The 24,588-nt window shown below is 45.1% G+C and overlaps 1 protein-coding gene across 2 annotated transcripts in view; it reads left to right on the forward strand.

Annotated features, from left to right (window-relative positions):
• The window catches only part of poc1b (POC1 centriolar protein B), a 41,955-nt gene extending 35,082 nt beyond the window's left edge, over positions 1-6,873 (forward strand). Inside the window, exons 11-12 of one of the 2 annotated variants that reach the window (XM_046393695.1) lie at positions 4,616-4,924; positions 6,104-6,873. In XM_046393695.1, the coding sequence (XP_046249651.1) occupies positions 4,616-4,924; positions 6,104-6,262 (468 nt within the window). In that variant the 3' untranslated portion in view covers positions 6,263-6,873. The remainder of the gene's footprint in view (positions 1-4,615; positions 4,925-6,103) is intronic. The other variant, XM_046393696.1, reaches the window with a different exon arrangement.
• Positions 6,874-24,588: the final 17,715 nt, after the last annotated feature.

The raw sequence follows: 24,588 nt of genomic DNA on the forward strand, positions 1-24,588 counted from the left end.
AGCACTGATGTTCCCCCTTCCTGCTGCTGATAATCAGGTAAAAGTTTCTGTGCTGTTTACCGTTTTTCCGCTGCTCCCACGTGTGTCTGGCCAGATTATGTCATTTTAACACAATTTCAGCTGTGAAGAGCTGTTATTGCAACAGGTTATTTTATTCGTTTTTCCATTTGAATGCATCCATTAACCCCATGTCACGTTGGATTATTTCAGAAGTGTCACTTTATAGAGTGCTTGTAATATTTGTCACATCGTGGTCAACATGTAAACACAGCCAGCGTTTGGCATCGTGAGGCAGCTCGGCATGAATACTAAACATCACGATGCTTGAGAGCCCATCTGTGCCCTCCCCTGTGGACAGGACGCTCTGACCAAGGTGACAAGACCATCTCAAGAGCTGTGTTCACCCCGCTGATTCATATTTACAATTTAGATTTTAGCCATTTAGTGTCACTCACAAAGTAAGCCTGGCCTGCCTGGAACACAAGAGCCACATCCCCTGAAAAAGCTGTTGCATCTGTTGTCGAATATATGCAGAATATTTGGGCGCAGACTTTATTTTTTAAAATTGCTTTATTAACTAGAACTTTTCAGTCATTTTCAAATGACTCTGATCCAACAGAAAGATCATTGGTGAAAAAGAGAAGTTTTAAGTTATTAGCATTGGAAGATCGTCGCTCGCTGTATTTTCGGTGCGAAGTCATAACCATCAGGCAGCTTTTTGAAGATGAGTATGTGGCTTCAGGTAGTCGAGGGAGGGGGGTTTAGTGAGGGGAGGCACAACATCAGAGAGGCCCTTCAATTAAGATCAAACAGCTTTTTCATGTAAGGGTCACAGTGTCTGAGGCCGCCTGCCAAAAGAGAGAGCGCAGCTAATTCTGGTGCTCATGGTAATCATGTTTTTGATCAGACATCTGTGATTTGATTCCGGAATGGAGGGGAGGTTATTTTTGAACTGTTTTCTCTGCAGAATCCTTTTGATCGGAAACATCATGGCCGCTGTTAACATTTTAACGTAGGCTGCTCTCTCTGATGACATTACCGTATAAGGTAAACCTGCGGCAGCCACGCAGAGTTAGCAAAAATGGTAGCAATCAATGTTTATTAGATTATAATGAGGGACACTTTGCATGTATCACAGTAATAATTTGCAGTCAGTGTACACAGAACAAGCCCATCATTTCAAGTACAGAATATTTACCAAACACTACGCATTGAACCCGTGTATCCTACAGAATATGTAACAGGCCTTCGTTCCCAACGCCACATCGACACAACGTGGACATTGTTGCCTCCCCGTTATCACTGGGGCACTGTCATGTCGCTCCCACTGCCCACTTATTATCACAGCGGCTAGTTTGTGCTCCGCCGAGCTCTGCCACCCAGGCCTAACCACCCACTCATCTCCCATCGCACAGAAACCCCCGGCTGGCAGCAGGCCATCACCGCATTCACTGCTACTGACCGCGGTTACAGCGAGCTGTGACCCCTGACGTTCCACGCAGCTTAGCAGAGATGATTTTATCTCAGAAATGAACCTCATACTTAGGAGGCACTTGTTTTAGATCTTACGCTTTGGCTCTGAGTGCCTTGAAAGTACTATGATTACAGTGTGAAAGTACAGTGTCCCGACAGAGCTGCTGTCTAATTTATTGGCCGTAATGAGGCTTTAGTCAGGACATGAGCTTAAGTGAACTTAACTGTTATCACTGTAGATCTGCATGTTCTCATGTTTCTTCTCATGTTCTCACATGATGGTGTAAATAGCTCTAATGATCACTGTTATGTGCTTCTAACTTGTGAATATGTTGTTGGATCCATTTTGTTTTTACGTATTTGTTACATAATTCCACAGAATTCCACTGTAATCACATGTTATGCTGTCTTTGAAGACTCTTCCTCTGTACTGCTCTCTGCTGCTGCAGGAATGATTGGTTTAACTGACAGTGCGTATGCTTTTGTGTGTTTGATTATGCTTGTGTGTTCATTGATTCGACAGTCGGGCCAGCCGGGGTACCCTGCCTGTTGAACGTTTGATTGCACCCGAACTTCCTGAGGCAGGGGGTGGGGTGAGTGGGGGGGAATCAGAGGGACGGAGGTCTGCTTCTGCTGAGCGTAAATGAGCTGAGCAGATGTTCGCCAGATGTGACCATGGGGGAGGGGCGTGGAGGGTCAGGGATAAGGAGAGAAGAACATATGGAAGTGCACATAGACAGCAAGAGAGACTTACCGTCTACACACCGATGGCTTTGTTCATGTCTCCTCAGGAGTTTAGAGTAACTCTCCATCCTCTTTTCTTTACTAACACACACACACACACACACACACATACACTCCTCCTCTCCTCCCTTCATCTCTCCTTCCCCTCCTGCCTCCCTTCACGCTCTCTTTGAAGTGAAGACAGTGCGCAGGAAGCGAGCCGGAATCAATTGCTCCATGCATTAGGCCAGGAATGTGTGACACCCTCCTCCTCTTCACCCTCTCCTTCCTTCCTCTTCTATCCTCTTGACACATCCTTCATTTTTTTTCCCCTCCTTCAGCTCCTCTCTCCGTGCTCTCCAAACACCGCCTGCCTCCTTCCACCTTTCTCATAAGACCCCACTGTGATTTTGGACAAAAGCCCAGTGTTTCTTCACTTGGTGCTGCTTATGAGTAGAGCCCAGATGCTGATCTGAGTACAGCTGTCATGGTTGTGTCAGAGCTCAGGTGGCTTTGGTCAGAAGAATTTTCTGTCTCTTCTACTGTAGTTTATCGGTAAATGAAAACACTCCGACTGAGTTTGTGAAACTGAAGCTTTCGGCGTGACTCATCATACTAGTTGAAAACTCTGTCAGCTCAGTTAAAGTTGGAGCAAAAGTCTTGCGACTAGAAATTTGCTGTTTTGAATCACAAATTAACAAATGTTGTTGTAGTAGAATACTGCGATTGTACTGAAAGGCTACTTTTGTAAAGTGTTCTATCTCTTTATTCATTTCATTTCCTTTGCTGCATGTTTTTCTTTGAGATAAAAAAAGAGAAAAATTAAAGGACATAAACATTCTGTAGATTTTGCTCTGTGGTTATGGGTCTCTGTGCCGCAGAGTGCAAATAATCTTGTGACTTTAGTTAGTCTGTCAATTGTCAGTAATCCAGCAGTATGAGTCATCCACCTCCTTCAGGCTGCCAAGTTAAAACAGGCTCAAGGCCTTCTTCACTGACAGAACAATGAGACAGGAAGGATGCTGGTGAGCCCTGCAAAGCATTATGTATGACTTTTGCATATTAGCCGGGCTAATTTATACACCTATGTTTTATTTTGACCCCTGTACAGCTCAAACAGAAAAATAAAGTAGATTAGATATTTTCCACTTTATTTCTTTATGGTGTGTAATGATTTTTTCATTTGATGTACCAACAAAAGCTGCCTCGTGACACTTTTCAATTAGAGCATGTCTAGGCCAAAGTCTTTAATTTGATTTGTGCTGATGTTCATTTATGCACCCATGGGGTGCGGGTCTTAAAATGAGGTTATCTTGAGGCAGTAGAAAACTGACATACCAAAGTAAACCAGAGTAGAAAACCAATAAAAACATGGTCTAAAGTCAATGGTGCAGCATTTTCAAGCAATTTAAAGGGTCAGTTATTCAGATAGTAACAAAGGCTGGCACACGACACCCGTACACCCAGCTGCGTGTACTGTATTATTTTCGATTTAGAGACTTGAACCCACATGGACATTTCACCCCTCCTCCACCTGTGCCTCAGGATTTATCAGGAGGACGGCTGCTTTACTCAGCAATTTCACCCTATGAACCTGGACTTTATGTGTAACCTTTTGGATGTGTAGAACATCACAGAACATTAATTAACATTAGATCCTGTTGGGATGTCGGGACTTTTCAACAAACAACAAAGTTAAGCTGCTGTCTCTCATGCATAGCTTCCACAGATGACGGAGGTGCACTTTTCATATCTGCTGCAAGAAATGTAATTAATATTTTCCATTATTTCACCCATCCACATCCCTTTCAGCACTCTGACTATAAGTCACTTCATCAACCATTTGCAAAACAAATTAAAGATAAATATAATTTGATTTAATAAGAAACTGCTTGATGTATGACTGTGGCTTGCTGCTTCTCAGTGATATCCTCTGTTAATCACTTTGGCTGCTTTGTCCCAGGCCGTCCAGTCTGTCATAAATTCAAAGTGTCTTAAGGCCTTAAAACTCCTGGACAAGAAGCGAATAAGGTACCACCCATGCCACAGTTTAAGTAAATGCCACCTTCTTACTGGTATTTTCATTCTGTAAAGCTTGTGTTTAAATGTTTAAATGGTCTTGTTCCTCCTCCGCCTCTGCGTTGAAGCAGGCTGGACACCGAGAGGCGCCTTCGGTGGGGTGTTAGTTTGACAGCCTATTGTTTTCAGTGGCATGTGGTCAGTTAAATGTAAGAATGTTTCAACAGCGATTTGATTTAGAGTGGGTTTCTCCTGGAATACAATGCATTTGATGAAGGCAAAATCCATGGCAGACCTGAGCACAGCACTTCAAAGAAAACACTCGGCAACCCAGAGTGCAAAGCACGAGAGTCAATCAGCTGAAGACTAGTCTTTCTTTTTCTCCCGCTTTCATCTGCAGCTCTTAAACAGTCGGACACACATGACGCCCACCCAGGCCGTCGACAACAGTCGCCGTTCCAATGGCTCGCCTCTGTGTCACATGGGCACTTCAAGAGAGGAAGGATGGCTGGGAGACCAAAGGGCCAGTAGGACAGGTACGGCTGCTGGGAGCCAGACTGGGGCCGGTTTGACAAGAAGAGGAAGGAGAGAGGAAGAGGAAGAGGAGAGAGGGCAGACACATCCACTGGAAGTTGGTCCTCCCAGTCCTCCATCGAGTCTGGACTCTACCCTCCGGCACATTGTTCAACAGCTGGATATTCTCACGCAGGTCAGTTAGCAGTGAGGGTACACACTGTCCACTCAGAACACTGGCAGGGAGTGAAATCCCAGAAAAACATCATAAAAATTGGGAAGTTAATATGAACATGTGGGTGGTGAGCTAAAAGGTTACTGTTGAAAGTTAATAATCCTCCGTTGAGGGGTTCACATCTGTCCGTCAAAACGTCTCTGAAACAAGATCTAGTCTGCAGTACGATCTGTTTTTCCTGATGGAAAAAGTCGGTTGAAGCAGATCATTAATCCTCTCACTCAGGCTTCATCTGAGGCCAAGTCAAATAAAGACCTAAAAACAAACACAGAAGCCGGTAGAGGAAGGTGTTGTGGGCTACCTGTCCCCTTCTGCACCTGTTTGAACAGGTGTCACTATTGGCTGAACAGACACATAACAGGCTAACGATATGAGCTTGCTGAAGCAGCGTTTGAAGGTGCAGCTACTGTGGTCCTGACTTTAATGTGGCGAACGAGTGCTGATGCTCTGTCTTTGTGTTTTCCCACTTCATGTCTTCTGACTGCGACCCACGTGATCTCCAGCGCCGTCTCATCTTGAAATTCAGTGTCTTCCTCTGTGTTTTCCTCATCACACGCATGGTTCACAAGAAATAGACCTTAATTATGATCTGCGGTTAGTCGTATCGACATCACAGCAGCGTTTCACTGCAGTTTCAGTTTCTGTATCTGCAAAATGTGCCACAGACATGAAAAACCCAAATGGAGAACTCGAGCAGAAGTGGAGAGTTGACTGCAGCAGCGTCCGCGTGGACATGCGTGTCAGCCGCAGTTCGGCGACGCCACCGTCACGCTGTTCCTGCGCAGCCTGTGTGGTCCCGCCGCTCTGTACTCGCCAACACGTGTACACGTTCTGAGTTCGCTGTGCATTCTGCGTATGAAACACAACAATGCCAGCAGTTGCTGCTTTATCTGTTTTCTATCTGAGAGAAAACTGGATGACCATGAGAAATATTTGGTGCTACTCATCTTTAAAAAGTTTTAATTCATGAAGAATTAAACATAAAGAACTGTAAAACAAGATTGAGATTATATATCGTATTTTATTTGAGAAGGCTTTGGCAGCGAGGGCCAAATGTTGCTGCCCTGAAAAAAAAAACACCTTGATGTTGTGATGTTCCGCTTGTTTTCTGACCGCACCCCCACCTCCTCTAACTCACAGACTGTGTCAGTGCTGGAGGAGCGACTCACCCTGACCGAAGACAAGCTGAAGGAGTGTCTCCTCCATCAGTCCCACATTCTCAAGGACATGCGATCGTCCGGAGGGAGGCGGCGGACCGAGAGCGAGGAGACGGATGGATCACCTGTCCGTTTCACTTGAGGACGACCTCGCTCAGACTGCGGCGCGCGCACACACACACAGCAGGTCGTGTGGCTTGACCTTAAGACTGCTGGACACGAGTGTGTTTGTCTCTGTGTACATATGCGTGCGATGTCCACCTTGGTGGTCTCTCTCAGGGGTCATTGGGTTAATCAGGATTTGGGCTTGTGAGCGTGTGTGTGTGTGTGTGCGTAATAGCAACATATTTTCTTCATGTCTGTCTTCACCTCTTAAGGATATCCAGCTGTACAGCCACAGCACAGTCTGGCTGGGGACATTCCACTCTGTGTGTGTGTGTGTGTGTGTGTGTGTGTGTGTGTGAGAGAGAGAGAGAGAGAGAGTATTGGTGTACCATCCAATCGGGACAGCTGCAGCTATTAAAACAGACGCTGCTTGTCTGCTGTATGACCTCTGACTGTGTGTGTGTGTGTGTGTGTGTGTGTACACGTTTGTGTATTAGTGCATGTTTTAGCAGTGGGTTGCTTTCGCAGTAACAACTCTCATCGGTGCATAATGCCTTGTGATTTTTAAGACCGAGTGGTGCTACTTGTTGCCTCAAATACACGACATCTAAATATGATTTCTATGAATAAATGAGAAACCGTATTGCACTAAAGTTGTTAGTATCGTCTGTGTCTCCGCCCATAAACAGTGAATCTACGGTCTAAGTTTAATCCCTTTAATTTTTAACACACCCACATCTTACTTTTTTTGGTATTTTATTGGTCTGAGAGGTCACACCAGTTAACAGAAGATTCAGCTTTACAAGAGCTGGACGAGCCGCCATGTGGAATCCCAGTGCTGCCAGGAAAATTTCAAATCATGTCAAAACTGGAATAGTTTTTACTAAGTAGAAAGTAGAAGTGAGTACAACATAGTCAAGCTTGTTCTCTGCCTTGAAACCATCCCCGAGGAGCCGTGGGTGCCAGGGGACCAGCTCCAGAGCTACACCATCTACCTCGGTCAAGGGCTGTGAGCGGTGAAGAGCCTGACGTGATGGGTGAAACCAGAGCACCCGGAGGAGACCGACGCAAGCACGGGGACAACATGCTACCCTGGAACCCAGGATGTTCTCGCTGTGAGGGAACCGCACTAACCGCTGAGCCACCCTGCTGTGAGATAAAACGTAAAATTACAACTGTAACAGCAAGTGTGGATTAGAGGCCCCAAGCTGGAATTCTGACGTAGTATGTAATTGTTAGGACTGGGAAAGCAATATGTTTTGATGTAACAACGTTGTAAATTATTATGTAGCATGCAGTTTACCCAAAGTATTTGAACTTTCCCCATCCCTGACTCATTGTGTCATTTTGAATTTGCTGTGTGGGCTTCCATACAGCCGTCTAACTCTTTCCTGTTCATGTGATACGTGTCATAGCGCCTCTCGTCTCCGCCAGTGGCTGCTCAGTGTTTTGGCTTGCGTTCGCCCAGCGTGGAGACTTTAGCTGTTTATGTTTTTCCAGCGGCGGAGATGTGGTGAGCGATGCGGCCGGGTCAGGAGGAAGCTATAAAAAAAAAGCCACACAAAGGGGGAGCTCTCCGCTGGCTGCTGTTTGCTCTCCCGACCACATCCTTCACTTCCCGTCTGGCTTTTCTGGTTTTTCTCCTCCAGCATCTTTTTCTCCCTCCTGCTTACATAAAGTGCTGCTGCAGGGGGAGGGGTACCAGTTCTGTTGGACTGGTGGAAGACCTGGGCTCTCATGTGACCTTAGAAAGAGGGGATGCACGAAAGAGTAAAGCACAGAAAACAAACTTTAATTTCAAAAGACGTCCGTCTCTTTGTGCGTCTGACTTGTTCCTGACTTCCTGTAACGTCCTCACGCTGACACTCGTTCCAGTACAGTGAGTACCAGTCAAAGTTCTCTGAAGAATGAAAAGTATTTCATATTTTGAAATGCTCTCAACACGGTAAAATGATCTAAGACTGGATTGCTCTTGCAAAACCGAGCTGAACCCAAAAGTGTGACTTCTGGAAGAAATGAGAATCAGCCAAAATGACCTCACTTTGCAGAAATGTCCCCCGAAGGCCTCAGACTGTTTCCATGCAAGCGGAAACACATCAACAACAACAACACACAAACCTGCACAAGTGCAGGAGGGGGAGAGTCTCGAGCGCACGTGTGCACTGTGTGTGTGTGTGTGTGTCCAAACTGAATGTTAACGGTGGGCCACGGGCCAAAAGCAAACACCTGTTGTATTGTATTGTTGAGGTGTAACATGGTACCAGGATCCCAACTTCCCTTAACTTCCTGTGCCGCAATGAAAAATCAGTAATAATTAGGGATCACATTAAACACCTACACATTAGCATTTTATATTATAATTGTTTTCAGTTCTTTTTTTTCTTTTTTTTGCACTAGAAACGTCCGGTGATCATGAAATTGAACCTTGTGGCCCTGCTTTAGTGCGTTTTGAACATGATCCCATAGCCTGTTGACAGCTTCCTGGAGGAGGAGGAGGAGGAGGAGGAGCTTCCTGTTGACACTGAGGAAGGAGCTTTTACAGCTGGGGGCTGTGGCGGACGCTCACTGCTTACTGCTGAACTGTCTGTGCCTTTTGTGTTTTTATGTTTGTCCTTGAGGTTGTAGGCTGTGGAAGTGTTTGTGTAAGCAGTGTGCTGATATCTGTTGGTTTGTCAAGTTATCTCTCTTTAAAGGCACAGTTCACCCAAATTACAAATCACATCTCGCTTGTTTTGGTTTTATTAATCCAGGGTTTTATGTATCAGCCTTCGTTTTAACACAGTGTAGTGCTAACAGCATCGGAAAATTAAAAGCAGGGCAACAGTGTTCCAGTACTCTGGATAATTCACAGGCACCATCGGAACTACTTCATACCAACAATAAAACGTAAACAATCGAGCAGTAAACCTGTTGGTATTTCCAGCCTGACACAAAGTACATTCTGGCTTCTGACTGCTTCTGTACAAAAATGTTTCTCTGTGCATTCAGAAGCTAATGACAGGCTGTAACCTCTCTACGCAGGCCATCTTTTTACCCCCACACGGTGAAGTTTTTGGCTCACGGACGACACTAGATGCAAGGTAAACTTTAGCTTTTGCTCTCAACTGAGTCAACAGACCCTCTTCTTCTCCTCATCTTCCAACTCGCCGCTTCCTGCCTTTCCCTGATAAACAGCAGGATTATCTTTTCGGGAAATTCCCCCTTAAACCCCTCGAGGGGATTGAGGGACAAAGCAGGAGGGAATGGAAAGAGAAAGAAGAAGAAGAAAAGGACGACGACAAGCGGGAGGAGAGGAAGACCAGGCCCTCACGCTTATTGAATTACAGCGAGTCTCGCTCTGAGCTCAGGATATGACTGTGGTTTATCTGATGTTCACACCTCTTCACACACACAGTGACACCTGTTCAAATAGGTGAGACCTGCACACTGTTCAGCATCTGGCTCCTCTGTTTGTTTTTCATGTCTCTGTTTGACTTTTTCTCAGCCGGAGAAAAGCCGCCTGTTTGCCCGAAGGGTTTAACAACCTGCTTCGGTTCATTAAAGAAAACAAAACAGGTTTTCACTTTTACAAGACAAGTTTAAGTTCTTATGGAGATACATGTGCACCTGCGAAGTCTCGTGTTGCGAACTGTATGAAGTGACAAACGGCGACCCGTCTGCAGCAGCCAATCACCTGCCACGAGTCGTTTCAGGTTTTCCTTCACGTTTACTGGAAAAACGCATCCCGAAACCTTAAGGCAATGGAAAATACAGGAGAAGCATGTGACGGGCTGACTGACACTAAAAAGGTCGAATTACAGCACAAAATAATCCCTGCAAGGCGCTCAGCCGCCACGCCATTCAGTCTGACTTACTGCATCCTCAGCGTCCTCGACGATACGACATCGCTGGTCATGACAGTTTGAACTTATTGTTCACTAGCTGACGTTTCTGTGTTTTTCCATTCTGATGGGCTGATTTCACTTCATCACACTGGCTGAGATTCACACCTGCGAGCTGCTGCATCACTGTCACATTGTTTAGGCATGACATGTTCAGGGGTACCAAATGCTCCACGCCGTCAGCTTTTGGCAGCGTCGGTACAAGAAACTGGGCCGACCTTTAGCCCAGTTTCTGTGATAAACACACCGTGTTATCACAGTATTAATGATGAGAAAACGTGAAGTATTCAGGAAGGGGGAACCTACTGCGGCCTCACAACTGCACAAAGTGACGTGTGGCGTTCATGTTCCCCTGAGAGATGTGTTCACTGACTGGTTATCGTTAACGTATTCTTTTCTTTATAAAACGTTTACAAACTGATTGTTGTACTGTAGATGCACACGGCGAAGGCAAAGCGAGACACGCAGCAGCAGCAGCGGCCGTCTGCTGCAGCGGAGCATGCTGGGACATCTTTGCAGGCTGGTCTCAGTTTAAACACTCGTGGCCTGTTTTCACAGGGCTTAGAGTGTTGAAAGCTTACCTCCGGTGAAAAGGGGGGAGCGGTGGATAAAATAAAAAAAAAGTGAGGGGAAAGAGAGAGCGAGCGCAGGGGGAAAAAGCTGACTTCCGCACAGGGAAGGTTCAAAGGGACCTCCGCTCCTGCGTGATCTGTTTGTTGTCATTTGATCCCCGAGCTGATTTTCTGTCTCCCTCTCGCTCTCTTTCGGCCTTCCTGTCCCTCTCTTTCACTCACAGGAAGCAGAGGGATGCATGTGCACAAGGCCTTTTCCCTTCCTTTGTGGGCCAATAAAATGTTATTTGTGTCTTCTCAAACTTCCTGTATCTTGGACACACAGTGTTCTGAACCCTAAACAGTTTTACTTCCAGTGACATATAAACAGCTAATGTTCACAGCCGTCCTACAGTCCAGTAGATCTCCGAAGTGTTTTTCACTAATACCATCATTTTCTAGGAAAATCTGTTAAGCACTGGATGTCTTCTCCTACTTGCATACCTCTGTGTAGGATATTTACATAACACGTCCGGTGACCATGAAATGCTTTCTGCAGGCAAACAGCTTGAGCCAGCAGAGGTGAGACCAAGTCACTGTTGTGCAAGTCCCAAGTCCTAAACACTTCAAACTGTACTCTTCACCAAGTCAACACCGGAGCCTCGACTTACCATTCTGTGTTCTTTAAAGCAAAGTTGGACGTTGTTGCATCTGTCTACGATTTTCAACCCGCAAAATCTGTGCAATGAGAGCATGAACTTGCACCCATACACAGTTATTAGAGCTCACAGCGATTATATGTAAAGCCCTGATGCTGCTCGGTCTGTTTAAAGCTCCGAAACCTCGAAACAAATCAACCACAGCCACTTATGAGCCGGACTGGTCTCCGTTACTCACACAGCTGTGAAAGGAAAACGTTTCAGCGCCAAATCTAAAACTGAGCTCAGTCACATCAGCTCACTTTTTGATTTATTCCCAGAAAAAGTACAAAAAAAAAAATCATGATTTCCTCCAACTCCCATCCCGTAAACGCTGCCGGGCTTCCGACAAGGCTCAGTTTTCAGTTGTTTTATCTGGTTCCTTTTTCTCTGGAACGTGGGAACGGTCTCCGTTCGTCAGATAAGGAAGTGCTGGACTTCCTGGCATCGTGGCGTGTTATTGGTCCAGAGCCGTTCATGTCAAAGGTCACTCTACTGAATCACACATCCTTCCTTCCTCGCCATCCACACCCTGTTTGCAATATTTATTTCCCAGGATGGCGAAGGCGTGATCTGGCCTCCTCTGCCTCTGATTTGCTTATGTTCTCACCTTAACCATAATCCATCTCATTTCTCACCTACCAGATGACCGACCCAACCAGTGAAGGCAACAACTACTAGCGAGTCAGGAGCAAGTCATGACATCTAATGTCAATCACCGTTTAAAGCCCCAATAATCAAAGAATTTGACATGAGGATAAAAAATACAGTATTTTATGTTTTTGTAGTTTTGTAAATAAGACTTTGACTTGACTTTAAACAGCAGCAATTGGAAAATAATCAAACCTTTTTCTCATGATGCTGAATATCTTCTGCTGTATATCAAAGTAAGTTACTCTCAGCCTGCCAGTTTTGTTCATGGTGACGTCGCTAACATTGTTTTTGTTTTATTAACAACAATAATGGAGGTTTTATTCCTTTTTTATCCAGTAACTGACAACCTTTTAAAAAAATCTGAATCCAATCCCGATTCCCAGCCCGTCAGCTGATACCTTCATAATACATGAATTAGTCTTTACAGAAGTTTACCTGTAATGGAGACTGTCAGTCTTCAGCGTCGTCTCTCTGTGTCAGTCACCTGTTCTGTCACCGGCTGTAGCAGCCAGTTTCCCTCCGTCGTGATGTACTCAGCTGACGTCAGGCACAGGAGCTGCATGAAGAGTTTGGCTGAGTTTCATTCTCTTCTTTCTGTCCTCACTCGTCCGTCTGCACGAGCTGAAATTAGTTCAAAAATGCATCCTGCTTGTCGCAGCTTTTCATCCACTCCACAACCCGTGTGCTGTGGAGTGGATGGCTTTTAAATGAAACAACACCCATCATATTACTCATGTCGTGTTTGTACAGTAAACAGGCTAATTAATTAGTCCATTGACAGGAAATTTATTAACCCCTACTGTGTTGATTGTTTACTTAACATTTAAATTATTACCCAGCAAAACTGCCATCATTCTTTCACTCTTCACTCAGTTTCTCAGATATGAAGGTATGCTTCTTTTTTCCGTTTCCTGTTCTCTGGAGTTTGGTGCAAAAAATATGTGCATATATCAGCCATCGGCCAAAATGAGTCGACATGTCAGATATGAGACCCTTCTGTGAAGATGGCACCCTGGGCTCTGCATCACTGAGGTTTTCACTATTCTCTCTTTCTTGCAGCCTGGAGATGTGATAAGAAGATCACCAGCTTTCCATTGATAATCTCAAATACGCATCAGGCTGGTACATGTGGGCCCAGAGGCCAAAGAGAATACAGATTTCATTTTTTAGTCTGAAAAGAACTACGATAATCTGCACAGCACTGCTAACCCGACTGATGACGAGTCTGAAGTCTGAACCCTCTCGCACGTCGCTGTGCAGCTGACAGATCCTGGAGGAGTGATGCTCGCTCTCTCCATGTGAGTAAGTGTGCCACTTGGGTCACCTCTGTGCTTTCTCTCAGCGGGCCTCCATGTGTCTCTTCAGTCATGTGTTTGGCTGCAGACTCGAGGATCCTCTCCTGGTTAATGGTTTTTCTCTAAGCCTGTTATCACAGTCTGTCCCCAAACGACCCCCCTCTCAGGTGAGGACAGGAAGGGATCACTCACCTCATTCTCCACGGCTTCACCTGCATGCTGGGGAATCAGGGTGGCTTGATGACGTTAAAGGTTTGAGGGCAGTAAGATGGGGAATATTTCACTCAAGGCGACTCTGGCTGAGGCTCTCGTTTGACGCGCCAAAGACAGTTAAACATGTAAGAAATTTTGAAAAGGAAGGCGAGAATGAAGCTGCCTGGAGAAAAAGGAAAAATGCTCGATTTTCAAAACATGAAAACATGTAGGTGTGCAGTGTTATTATTACAGGTACATTTAGCAGTTAAAGCAGCATTGTCTATTTCAGTAATGTTGAGATGTTTTGTGAGGCGAGACATCACTGACTCACACACACATTCTCTGAGTCTTAAAACAAGGAAAAAACCTTCCTACCTAAGACTTCCTACCTTGAGTGATAAATTTGACAAACAACTATGAGCCCGTTGGATTCAAAGGTGTTTCATCATTTTATTTATATCAAGTATGTTCACCATGAATATGTGAATACACGCCCTGTTTACTGCCAGCATGGATATGTTACATGTACAGAGTGCAAAGGCCACTGGAGCTGCTGATAATTCTGAATGGATGCTGCGCTTCAATTTGTCCATTCTAGTACTTTCAGCATCACGTTAAGCCAAAGTCCTATGTTCAGCATTTTTGGGCCTCTGGGTCAGCTCCCACAATGCACCTCTGCTGCAGCCCACTTCCCTGTACGTGACTGTAAAGTCTTCTGTCGTCAAACTGCCCTGATCCCTCGTCTCTTTCACCCTCTTTTATCCCTCCATCCTCCTTACCTTCACTGATTGGATTGTCAGGACACCTGCCTGCTTTCATTCTGCTGCTCAACTGCTTTCACCTCCCTGCTGTTTCTGCTCTTCTCCGCAGTCACTTTGCTCTTTCCTCCTCATATGTCATTTCATGTCCTTTTCTCATACTCTTTCCTCTCTTTTTAGAGGTAGTGATGAGGTACTGTGGACATGAGGTGACCGTTTAGCTGTCGATACACATGATGAAGAAACCTAAATGGAAAGCGGGAGGTCCATCATTGTGGGTTTACGTACGTCAACTGCCCCACTGTGCGTCTCTGCTGTAACCAACAATACAGCTGTCATGTCCTTTGGTGTCTTTTGAGAAGTCTGTGAGGGTGTGAATCCTCCAGCTGCTGATAAAAAGAACACAAAACCCGGATGCACCATGTGTTATGCACTGTTGACTCGGTCCAAGCGTGCCGGTTGTGGACTGTGTGAAACGCAGTATATCTTGACTCTAAAACTGCAGTATTCTGCTGGATTCTTGGTGGTCCTCCTCCTAAGCCTTTGTTTCCACATTACAGCACACAGCAAGTCGCCAAGATAATAAAAAACGCTGGGAAAACACACCACTGTGCCAACCACACAAACACCCGAGCTGTAAGTCTCACAGCCATACAGCTCACCTAAATCTCCACCTTCTGCTTTAGCCTGATGGGAAATGGCAGCATCTCATGCTCAAGGGAAAGACTTTAATAAGCAAGGCTTTGGTGTCACAGCCACAGCCTCTTCCTATCTCTAGCATGGTTTGTTGACCTTTCCACTGAATGTCGGGGTAGCAGAGTGGATCTCAGTCTTCTGCTGTAACCTGGAAAGTCTCCTCTTCCGCCCTCACAACCTCATCTGCAAATTAACTGAATAAACACCCGTTTACGTTCAGTGTTAGTCACCAAAACACACTGTGTGTGTCCCTGAGATTCCTCATAAAACATGTGCAAAGCCAGTTTTTCTGTATTACTGCCCGACTGCCATATCTGCACTGGAAATAACAAGATTTTTAAACAAGATATTTTAAAGCACGATTAAAAAAAAAATGCAAACTTTGACATCTCAATGCGTATTTTGGCAATATTTATTATTCTTCTTCTTGTCAACAAAAATGCATGAAAAAACTCATTTTAAAAAATGGACGTCTTCATGATAGAGAAGTCACAAGTCTCAAGTATTTGGGGGCGAGCTAACATGTTTTTGGTTTTGGGCTTTTCTTGAGAAGTGCTGACATGCCAAACGACCGCCTCGTCCTGTAATGACAGTTCAAAATTTCATTTCACAAGATCACCTTTAATAACCCTGATGTTTTTGTTTATGTGTGTATTTTGGAAAAGCCCTCCACATCCACTGCAGGCCTCTAATATATTGAAAGGAACCCTCTTCCCTCCAGAACACAACAGTATTCCCCCAACTCCCACCCATTCTACTCCCCATAATCCCCACCAGGTGTTGGCAAACTCAAGCCCACCTCCCCCACGCCTTCTCCTCCTTAAACCTCTTTATCATCCCCCCTCTTCCCGGAATCAGACGTCTCTCCTTCTCCCTGTGAGGAGAAACACTTTGTATCTGGCGACTGATGTTGTTGTTCTCTGCTCTCTTCTGGCTTCTTTCCCTCCAGGTCCACCCTGCTCTCCCTCTTTTCCTGCACTCCTTCCACCCTCCCCAGTCCTGCGCCCGGATGTCTTGGGTCCGTCTGTCAACATGTCTATCCCCAGACAGGAGAAAAGGGCACGTAGGGAAGAGAGGAAGGAGATGACAGATGAGAGAAAGCGAGAGGAGCAGCCAAAGGGCTCTGATGAGACGTCCCTCTCTGTCAAACATGGCTCCTGTCTTCCCCCTGAAATGATAAACTGGGATTTTTATTCGCTCAGGAAGTGAACGCCTCATGTCAGGTGACTTTGATGCAGGAAAGAGCCTTGGTCCACCTTGGTCCCTACTTTGCCAATAACAGAAGACCATGAAACTCAAGTCCTGCTTTGAAGTTCACTTTCATCTGATGGTTCTTCAGGTTTTGTGGGCGTAAACAGCTTTCCAAAGTGCTCTTGCGTCAAGCCATGTTTTGGAGAAACAGTGATCTTCCCATGGGAAGATGAGAGTGTCTTCCTGTGTTTTCCCCACTCTGAGATCTTGATTTCACGCATCATCAATCCTGACCTGTGTAACCCAATAGGAAGCCTTTGTTCTTTACATCAAAGAGGTCTCACAAGACCAGAGATCAATCAGCGATTGATAGCACTAAGAGGATTCCGCCCGTTTGGACATCCATCAATACCGTGACCAAATGAAGGGAATCCCTCCTTCAGTGAACTGATCGATTTGATTAGGTCTCTTCCCAAGGAAATCATATTCTTCCTCTGCTTTTCACTTGTCATCCATGTGGAGATTTTATAACCAAGATATCTTATTTTCATCTTGCTGTTTTATTCTCAATGAACTTTTTCCTGATTGTTTTGGTTTCCAAGAAACGTATTTTGTCTTGGATAACCTGTTGCGTAACACCAACATCTATATCTGTAGTCGTCAATGAAAGGGCAAAAACAGAAATTTTCATTGATTTGAGAAGATGGTCTAGTGTCATCATACAAAATGTTTTCAGTGCACATCAGTACTGTCATGTCAGAGGAAATGTGCGTCCCCACGTAAAATGTCATGCTGGATTCGTTTGGTGAATCTTTGGTGCAGACCCACTGTCCTCACTGTATCTGATCAAAGACTCATGAACTATTTGTTGATTTCTATCGGGGGTCTCTGGTCCCGTCATACCCAGCAGGCCTGGCCATGTCTCACCATGCAGTTTCCCTCTTTGCTAAACAGGTTGTAACCTCCTGACCTTGCAGCCGGTCTTCCTGAACAGAGGGGGGAAATGGGAAGGAGGCCTGTGTTGTGGCTAAGTCATGATCAGGCGCCAGGAAGGCAGGAAGTCAATTTCTCACATAAACACTAAAGATTCAGCACTTTCAAGAAAGTCGCAGAGCTGTTTGTTCACATGAAGCATAAAATAATAATAATCACGTAACAGTGACCACAGAACGGTTATGATGGGCTGAAGGCACTGCGAGACCCCCTGGCCAAGACCTAAACCTTATCTCGAGAGACATCACACGCTCAGTGGTGTAGTTAAGTGAATATTGGTGAGTGAAAAGAAAACTTCTGTAAGGACGCTGAGGCAGCTTTTATTGTGGCTAAAGAACCTGGACTGAGGAGCTCCTGAATGAAGATCTGTGCCCACCAGAAAACTAACAAGCCCTCTTAAGCAAACCAGAGCGCCGTCACAGTCGTTCACAAATGGTTGCATTTTGACTGGAAAAGGAAAAAGAGAACACATTAACCATATTTTATAAACCTCAACTTCCAGCTGCTTTTAGGATAACAGAAAGAATCTGTGTTAGTACAGAAGTTAATATACAGTAAATTTGCGAATACATTTCTTTAGATTTGGATTTTTGGATTACATCTCAACTAACAGAGAACTCATTTTACATCACTGTTTCCCTTAAACAGTAGTCTAAAAACAGGAATTCCTTTTGACTAATTACTTCGTAACTCGGAAGCTGCCATAGGCCAGAAAAAGGCAAATACAATCTGAGGCAGCAGGACCTCTGATCTCCTCTGCATCACGTCCTATCAGACCCAAGTCTTCCTTGGCTCTCTTTCCTCCTGGCAGCCTCCTATAGCCCATACAGTCTTCTCTGGCTGTGGTACAGTAACCTCCACCCCTCGTGTCCTGACAGTTTGATGTAGTGTACTGAGGGGCCAAAGGGCCAGCCAGCGAGCAGCCGGCCGTGGGACAGTAACGTTTGATCTTCAGGGAGGTTGAAGCGCTTTCTGCTTAAGGGGCATTAACGGCAGGAAGATCCTTTAAGACACAGCAGCTACGCACGAGACCTGCGGGCAGCTGGCCCTGTGTGGGGCTGATGGGATTGAAGGAGTCAGGGTTACACTGGAAGTTAGGTTGGACGGGGATATGGGAAGGGAAAAGTGAGGCGAGGAGGGACAGGGATTACTTGCTATGGCGGCACTGCCAACTCTGGCCTGGTTCAAAGCCCCGATATAACTGGTGCAGGGGTGGGGGTGGACGTGGTGCGCCAACATCGAGGATTAGCCTTCTCAGCCACAGTGGGAACGGAAACATGTTTGTGCTGGAAGATGTATGGAGGGAGGGGAACGCACGTGTGCCCTTGGATTCATGAATATGACGCATGAACGGCTATAACGAGAGTTGTTTATGTCGTGGAATGAATGTTCGAGTGCATTATGAGCTAAATGTACGCAATGACAGTGACGGCTGGTTTATTTTATTTGGGCGTACACGCATTTGTGTGTGTCTGTCCCCACGTGCCGGCTTGACTTTTGTGTGTGTGTGTGTGTGTGTTATGTGGCTCAGTGCGATGACAGTTGGCGGTCCAGGTTGCCGAGCAGTGACAGTGGTAATCGCTGCATCTCTGGCATTTGGGTAACGGCTGTCGACTCTAAGCGTAAAGCGGCCGTCTGTTCACTGTCGTTGTGTGTCACTGTCACAGCTGCTGGAGTGCTGAAAGGCAATCTGCTGTCAGTGGATTTAAACTCACCATGTCTTTACAGAGCAGCATGTACCATAGGCCTCATCTGAGAGAAGTGACAGAAAGAAGGAATAGTTTGTGGTCATGAGACTTCAGGTTGTTATGCGCACTCGATAGCACTTTAATTCAGCTTTTTGCCAGCTTAAGTCAGTTTCACTATCATTTAAAGGTTTTGAAAGCCACGAGACATCCCAGACATTTCAGCAATAATTCTGACTACACTGTGTCTGTAGTAAGCAGACCTCCTGCTGCAACAACAATCCCATGCATGTACGTCCTCTAAGTTCACACCGGCTGTACAGTGTCACAGATACTGGGCTGAAACTGTCTGGATTGGTTTTTCATTCCTGTGAAAAGCGACAATCATTTCAATTTGAAATTTGACATGCCAACATATTTTAAGAACAGGATATTGAATCACTGTGTTAATTACTAAGATAAAACAATAACATGGGTTTTCATTTCAAAGATCTACATTATCAGATTCATATTCAAAGTCCAGAGGCATGCATAAAGACGAGTGCAAACAACAGTCAGATGACATATAGTGAAAGATGATGTTGATGGTTTTACTAATGCACATATGGCAACAGCAAAAAGCCATTAATGAACTCTCAACAAAAAAAACGTAACTCCTGCCACAGCACGGTGACACTAAAGAACAGGTTAACTACGACTAAAAAACATAAAGTACAATAAATGTTCAGGGACATCCAATCTTTTCTAACAGGATTTCCCCAAGCGCGCTGTTCCAAAGTTCAGCGGCTCTGAGTGCACATGTTGGATTACCTTTCTGTGTTTGATCTGAACTGTGGAACATTTAAAAGGAGGCCCCATCCTCTTAGCTGAAGCAAATTAACCACTCTCCTCCAAAACCCTGGTTATTGTTTATCTTCAGAAGCGTGTAAGACTCCGGGCTTTGTGTCCTCCGGAGTTCCTCGAAGCTAATTTCTTCCCCGCTGCTCAGCCGGTCAAAGGTCATCCCTTGTGCTAATCGTTCCAAAGGGGATGGAGTGTAGCAAGGCCTGTTCTCCTGGGCCGACTCCAGTCCACATATCTGAACAATGGAGACCCAGTGTGTGTGTGCGTGTGCATGTGTGCGCACATGCACACACACACACTGGGTCTCCATTCCACTCCACGTGTGTGTGAGTGACAGCCTGGGTGGCCCACAGCTACTCTACATTGGGTGGTAGTGTGGTCAAGTCAAGCAGTGATTTGTTCTTGTTTTGCTGTATAGAACAGACCTCCTACCTTTTTCTGACATTTGCTGAGCTCCCAAAACCCTCAAGAGAGTCGGGTCAAGACACACTGACTGAGAATTCACCCTGTAGATTGAACAGCATGCAGGAACCCAGATGTAAACTAAACACACATCGGTCATGCATACCAGAGATTCTCATTATGTCTGTGTACTTGATTTCAAGTCTTAGTCTAGTCTGAGATTATGAGTTCTATAGCCTAGCAATATCTCCTCAGCATTTTCTCAGAGCTGGAAAACGGTCTGACTGCACGCCTTATCATGCTGAGATAGGGGAAGAAATGCTTTGGCTTGTTTCTGTTTCTTTAAACCAGTCATTGTTATCTTGAGCGACTGGGATGCAGTGACAGCACGCCAGCAAAATTTGTATATTGTATTTGGAGGAAATGCACTGTGGACTTTGACTTCCTCTGACACACTTCCAACTTCGTTCAGGTTTTCCTCCACCAACCAGATGCCCATAGTAATAACTGCTACAGTGGACTAATTACAGGGGCCTCCTCACTTAAGGTCACACAACAACCAGACAATCAGCTACAAACAACCACATAATGGCCCTCATCCTGCTTGCCATCCCATCATCCCCAGCTGGGGGGGGGGTCATTACCCACGCTGCTTCAGGGTCCCCTTCCTTTCCTAGTGTTTACTGCATTCCTCCCATACTTCAGTCTTACTTGCATGGGAAGCTCCAGATCATGGGAGGATATCTGTGTGTCTGCGTGTGCATATGAGACTGAATCAGCTGTTGAGGACCAACAGGTCTTGCCTGAACTTGTACGACTGGACTCATTTCCTGACGCGTGTTTGACAGGCCACGTGGCGCCGGAATGCAACAAGCTGAGACCTCATTCCCCGCTCTCACGCAGAATTTGTTTTGTTCTGACTCTTAATACACTCATCCACTCGTCCTGATAGAGTTACTTACAAGAAGCTCTGGTAACAACCACATCCAGGCTTTAGGTACGTTTTGGCATGGCATTCGGGGGTACTATACTGAAAACTGCTTCATGGAAATGCCCAGGTAACAGTGTCTGTGGAAACTCTATCCTGCAAATTAAAAAGAACCCAGACGAGGAAAAGAAGGTGAAGAGGGAGAGTGAACACACAGGCTTTCGCTCGGGGGTCGTGTTGAAGTCTGCTCCACCGTGGAGGTTGCCCCTTACGACGCGAGCATGAGAGGGTTCAAACCTGACAGTGAATTGGCTTCTTTCTACAAGATCAGCAAGTAACAAAACCTCCCTACTTAGCCACGTGTTTACCACTGAGGTCGAAATCTGGGGTTCTTGCAAAAGAATATTTGCATACTTGCCCCCACAAAAAGGGCAAGTACAGTAAAATGTATAAAAATTGGTGTGATTTGACTTCCAGCTTTTATTTTAGGTCAGTTTTCCTATGAATCATAGTCATGCGATGTAAACAGGAAGTCATTAAAACACTAAGAGACGATGCACAGTAATTAAAAAAAAAAAAAGCCAAGCAAACAAACAGGGAGTATGTCCTGGTGCCTTTTAACAACGTGTTCCTGTGTTTGATTTTCCTGGATGTTTGTCAGGAAGGGATGAGACCAATTCAATTACATCACATTGTGGTTGAGGTCGGAAGACGCTGAGTGTTGCTCCGTCTAACTTGTTTATGCTGCAGTGTGGATTACAGCGACACAATGACCCTTTGTGTTCGGTGAGCACTTAACAGCGGACACCACCCTGTTGTCTGACTGTAATGCGTCCGAATCTGCCAATTTCCACTTGTTGCCTCAGTGGCAGCCGTTAGCCAGCATTTGTTGATTAGGTGCAGAAGGCTTCATTATGTGAAATATTCAAAGTGTTCCCATGAGCAGAATGCCTGATGAAGTCATATCAAGTTGACTTTAAACCAAAGTGGCATTATCACAGCAAGCCAAGGACACTGTTCCAGATAAACTCCAGAGCAGGAGCAAGATAAGAATAAGTACACGATAAACTCTTTAAGAAATGAGCTGCGTGTACACAGTGTGTCTGTATGTAAGATCTCCCACTTTGACCAATGCTCACGCTAATGTGATTTTCCATAAATACCGTTTCACATTAAAAGCCTCACAGGAATAGGATAAACGATGCCCACTGAGGCTTTTAATGTGAAACCATCAGCACCTAATTATTGAGCGAGAACAGTGTTTCAGTTGAAAGCAGGAACCCAGCAGCAGATTGGTGAGCATAATGTGATAATGTTGTTGTACTGATACATTTGAAACTGTTGGAATGTAAATTATCCCAAATGTATCAAGACAACAGGACGAGCAGATCAGAAAACAGCAGCTTACCAAAATATAATAAAACTGTGGCTATGAAATAATTCGAATCAGGGCCGCCGCCTCCAGTGTGAGCCTTCTTATCGCAGCTTCTGAAGTAAACACACAGTATAGACAAAAGTATCCAGACACACCTCTTCATGGGCCTGTTTTTCAGGACTTCCAGTGAAGGGAAATCTTAATGCTTCAGCACACCAAGACATTTTGGACAATGCTATGCTTCCAACTTTGTGACAACAGTTTGTTGAAGGCCCTTTTCTATTCCAGCATGACTGTGCCCCAGTGCACAAAGCAAAGCTCCATAAAGACATGGTTGGATGAGTTTGGTGTGGAAGAACTTGACTGGCCCACACAGAGCCCTGACCTCAACCCCATCCAACACCTTTGGGATGAACTGGAACGGAGATTGTGAGCCAGGCCTTTTGGTCCAACATCAGTGTGTGACCTCACAAATGCTCTACTGCATGAATGGGCACAAATTCCCACAGAAACACTCCAACATGTTGTGGAAAGCCTTCACAGAAGAGTGGAAGCTGTTAGAGCTGCAAAGCTGTCTGTGTGTTTACAATGAGACGTCATTAAAGTCCCTGTTGGTGTGATGGTCAGGTGTACTTTTGATACTTTTGACCATATAGTGTAGATGAGAATTTACATGACATAAATGTTTCCAGTTTGCAAAACCAAAATCAGGGCATCTACAGCAACTGTGTCCATGTCCAGTGTGCTGTTTTGACTGTTTCCTGTATGTTGAGTCCACTGACTGATGTCTAGAAATGTCTGTACAGCTGTTTGGAAATTGAAATGCGCCGCTCCCTTCCCCGTGGTCTGACAAGGAATGTTTTTGCAAAGAGAAACAAAGACCATCCCGAGACAGCCTTTTTTGGACAAGTTGTTACTCGGCTCCATGCAGTAGTTTGTCCCCCTTGCTGTCCCTCTTATTGTCTCTCAGCGTGGACAGTCCTGACAGCCGTTTCCCTTCTTCCTCTGCCCTTGTTTTGCTCTGTCTTTCTTATCCTGAATTAGTCACAAAACTATATAGAAATACCATCAAAAGCACACACACACACACACACACACACACAGTACAAAACACACGCTCTTTCACAGCTCAACATTGCGAAACTCTCTCCATCCCCTGCCCATTAGTGTTTCCTGTTTTCTTCATGCTTGTTCTCGTCTGTTTGTTTGCGGGCCCGCTCTCAAAGGACGGCCTTCAGTCCGACGCTTCCTGTTTTCACTAGACCGCAGAAGTCGAAAGTGCAGGCCAGCAGGAGTTTGTGTCCACTTTAACCAGCAGCAAAACACCTTGACTTTTCCATTATCTGCTTGTGGAAAATACAACAGTGTGTATTTATTGATGGCGGCAGGGCAAAGAGCATGAAACTCGCACTCTGCAAGATTTTAATGTAAAAATCAATCAAATTGCTGCATATCGTGATGATTTTCTGCAATGAAAAGGAGCGTACCATCAAAGCAGAGGCAACAAAGTGACCACCTCCAGTCTGGCTCATCGATTTTTGGTCGTGAAGCCATCAAAATTAAATTAAACACCACTGGAAACTGTTAATCAGATTTCTTATGCGTTTTCCTCTAAGAGAAGTTCTACTGGCACAGCATTAAAATGTTTGGGCAATTTGATTTCTTCGAACATTACAAACGTGCCGATGATGTTATGTCATTTAGAAAGCTCATTATTCACACTGTAAACATCCATCTGTGTTCACCAGTGAAGCCCTCCACCCGTGACAGCAGATACGCTGGTCTTACCAAAACGGGCTGCGGCTGGGCGTCAGTCGACCTGTTGACTGCAGTCAGTGCTGTTGTCAGTCGACCTGTTGACTGTTGGACTGCAGTCAGTGCTGTGGGATGAATCTGGTTTTAACCTGCAATACACTGTGCAGTGTGATACTGCTGTAAATACAGCTGGACATGTTAAAAAAGGAATCTCACCTACAAAAACAGCACGACCGACACCTTAATTCTGTGTTTTGAATGTAATTCCTGATAGGCGTTAAACAGATAGATGACAGTGTGTACCATGTAGCTCATTTCCACAGCATTTTTAACATAAACGTGGAAAAAACACTTTCTTTAACATCGGATGTTAAGCTGACCCGAACACACTTTTATAAAACTACACTAACTTTAGTATATAAGAAGTTTGGCGTGAAACAGGATGAGTTTATGTCCTTATTAT

Source organism: Scatophagus argus, chromosome 7 (genome assembly GCF_020382885.2).
Source record: "Scatophagus argus isolate fScaArg1 chromosome 7, fScaArg1.pri, whole genome shotgun sequence".
Lineage (NCBI taxonomy): Eukaryota > Metazoa > Chordata > Actinopteri > Scatophagidae > Scatophagus > Scatophagus argus.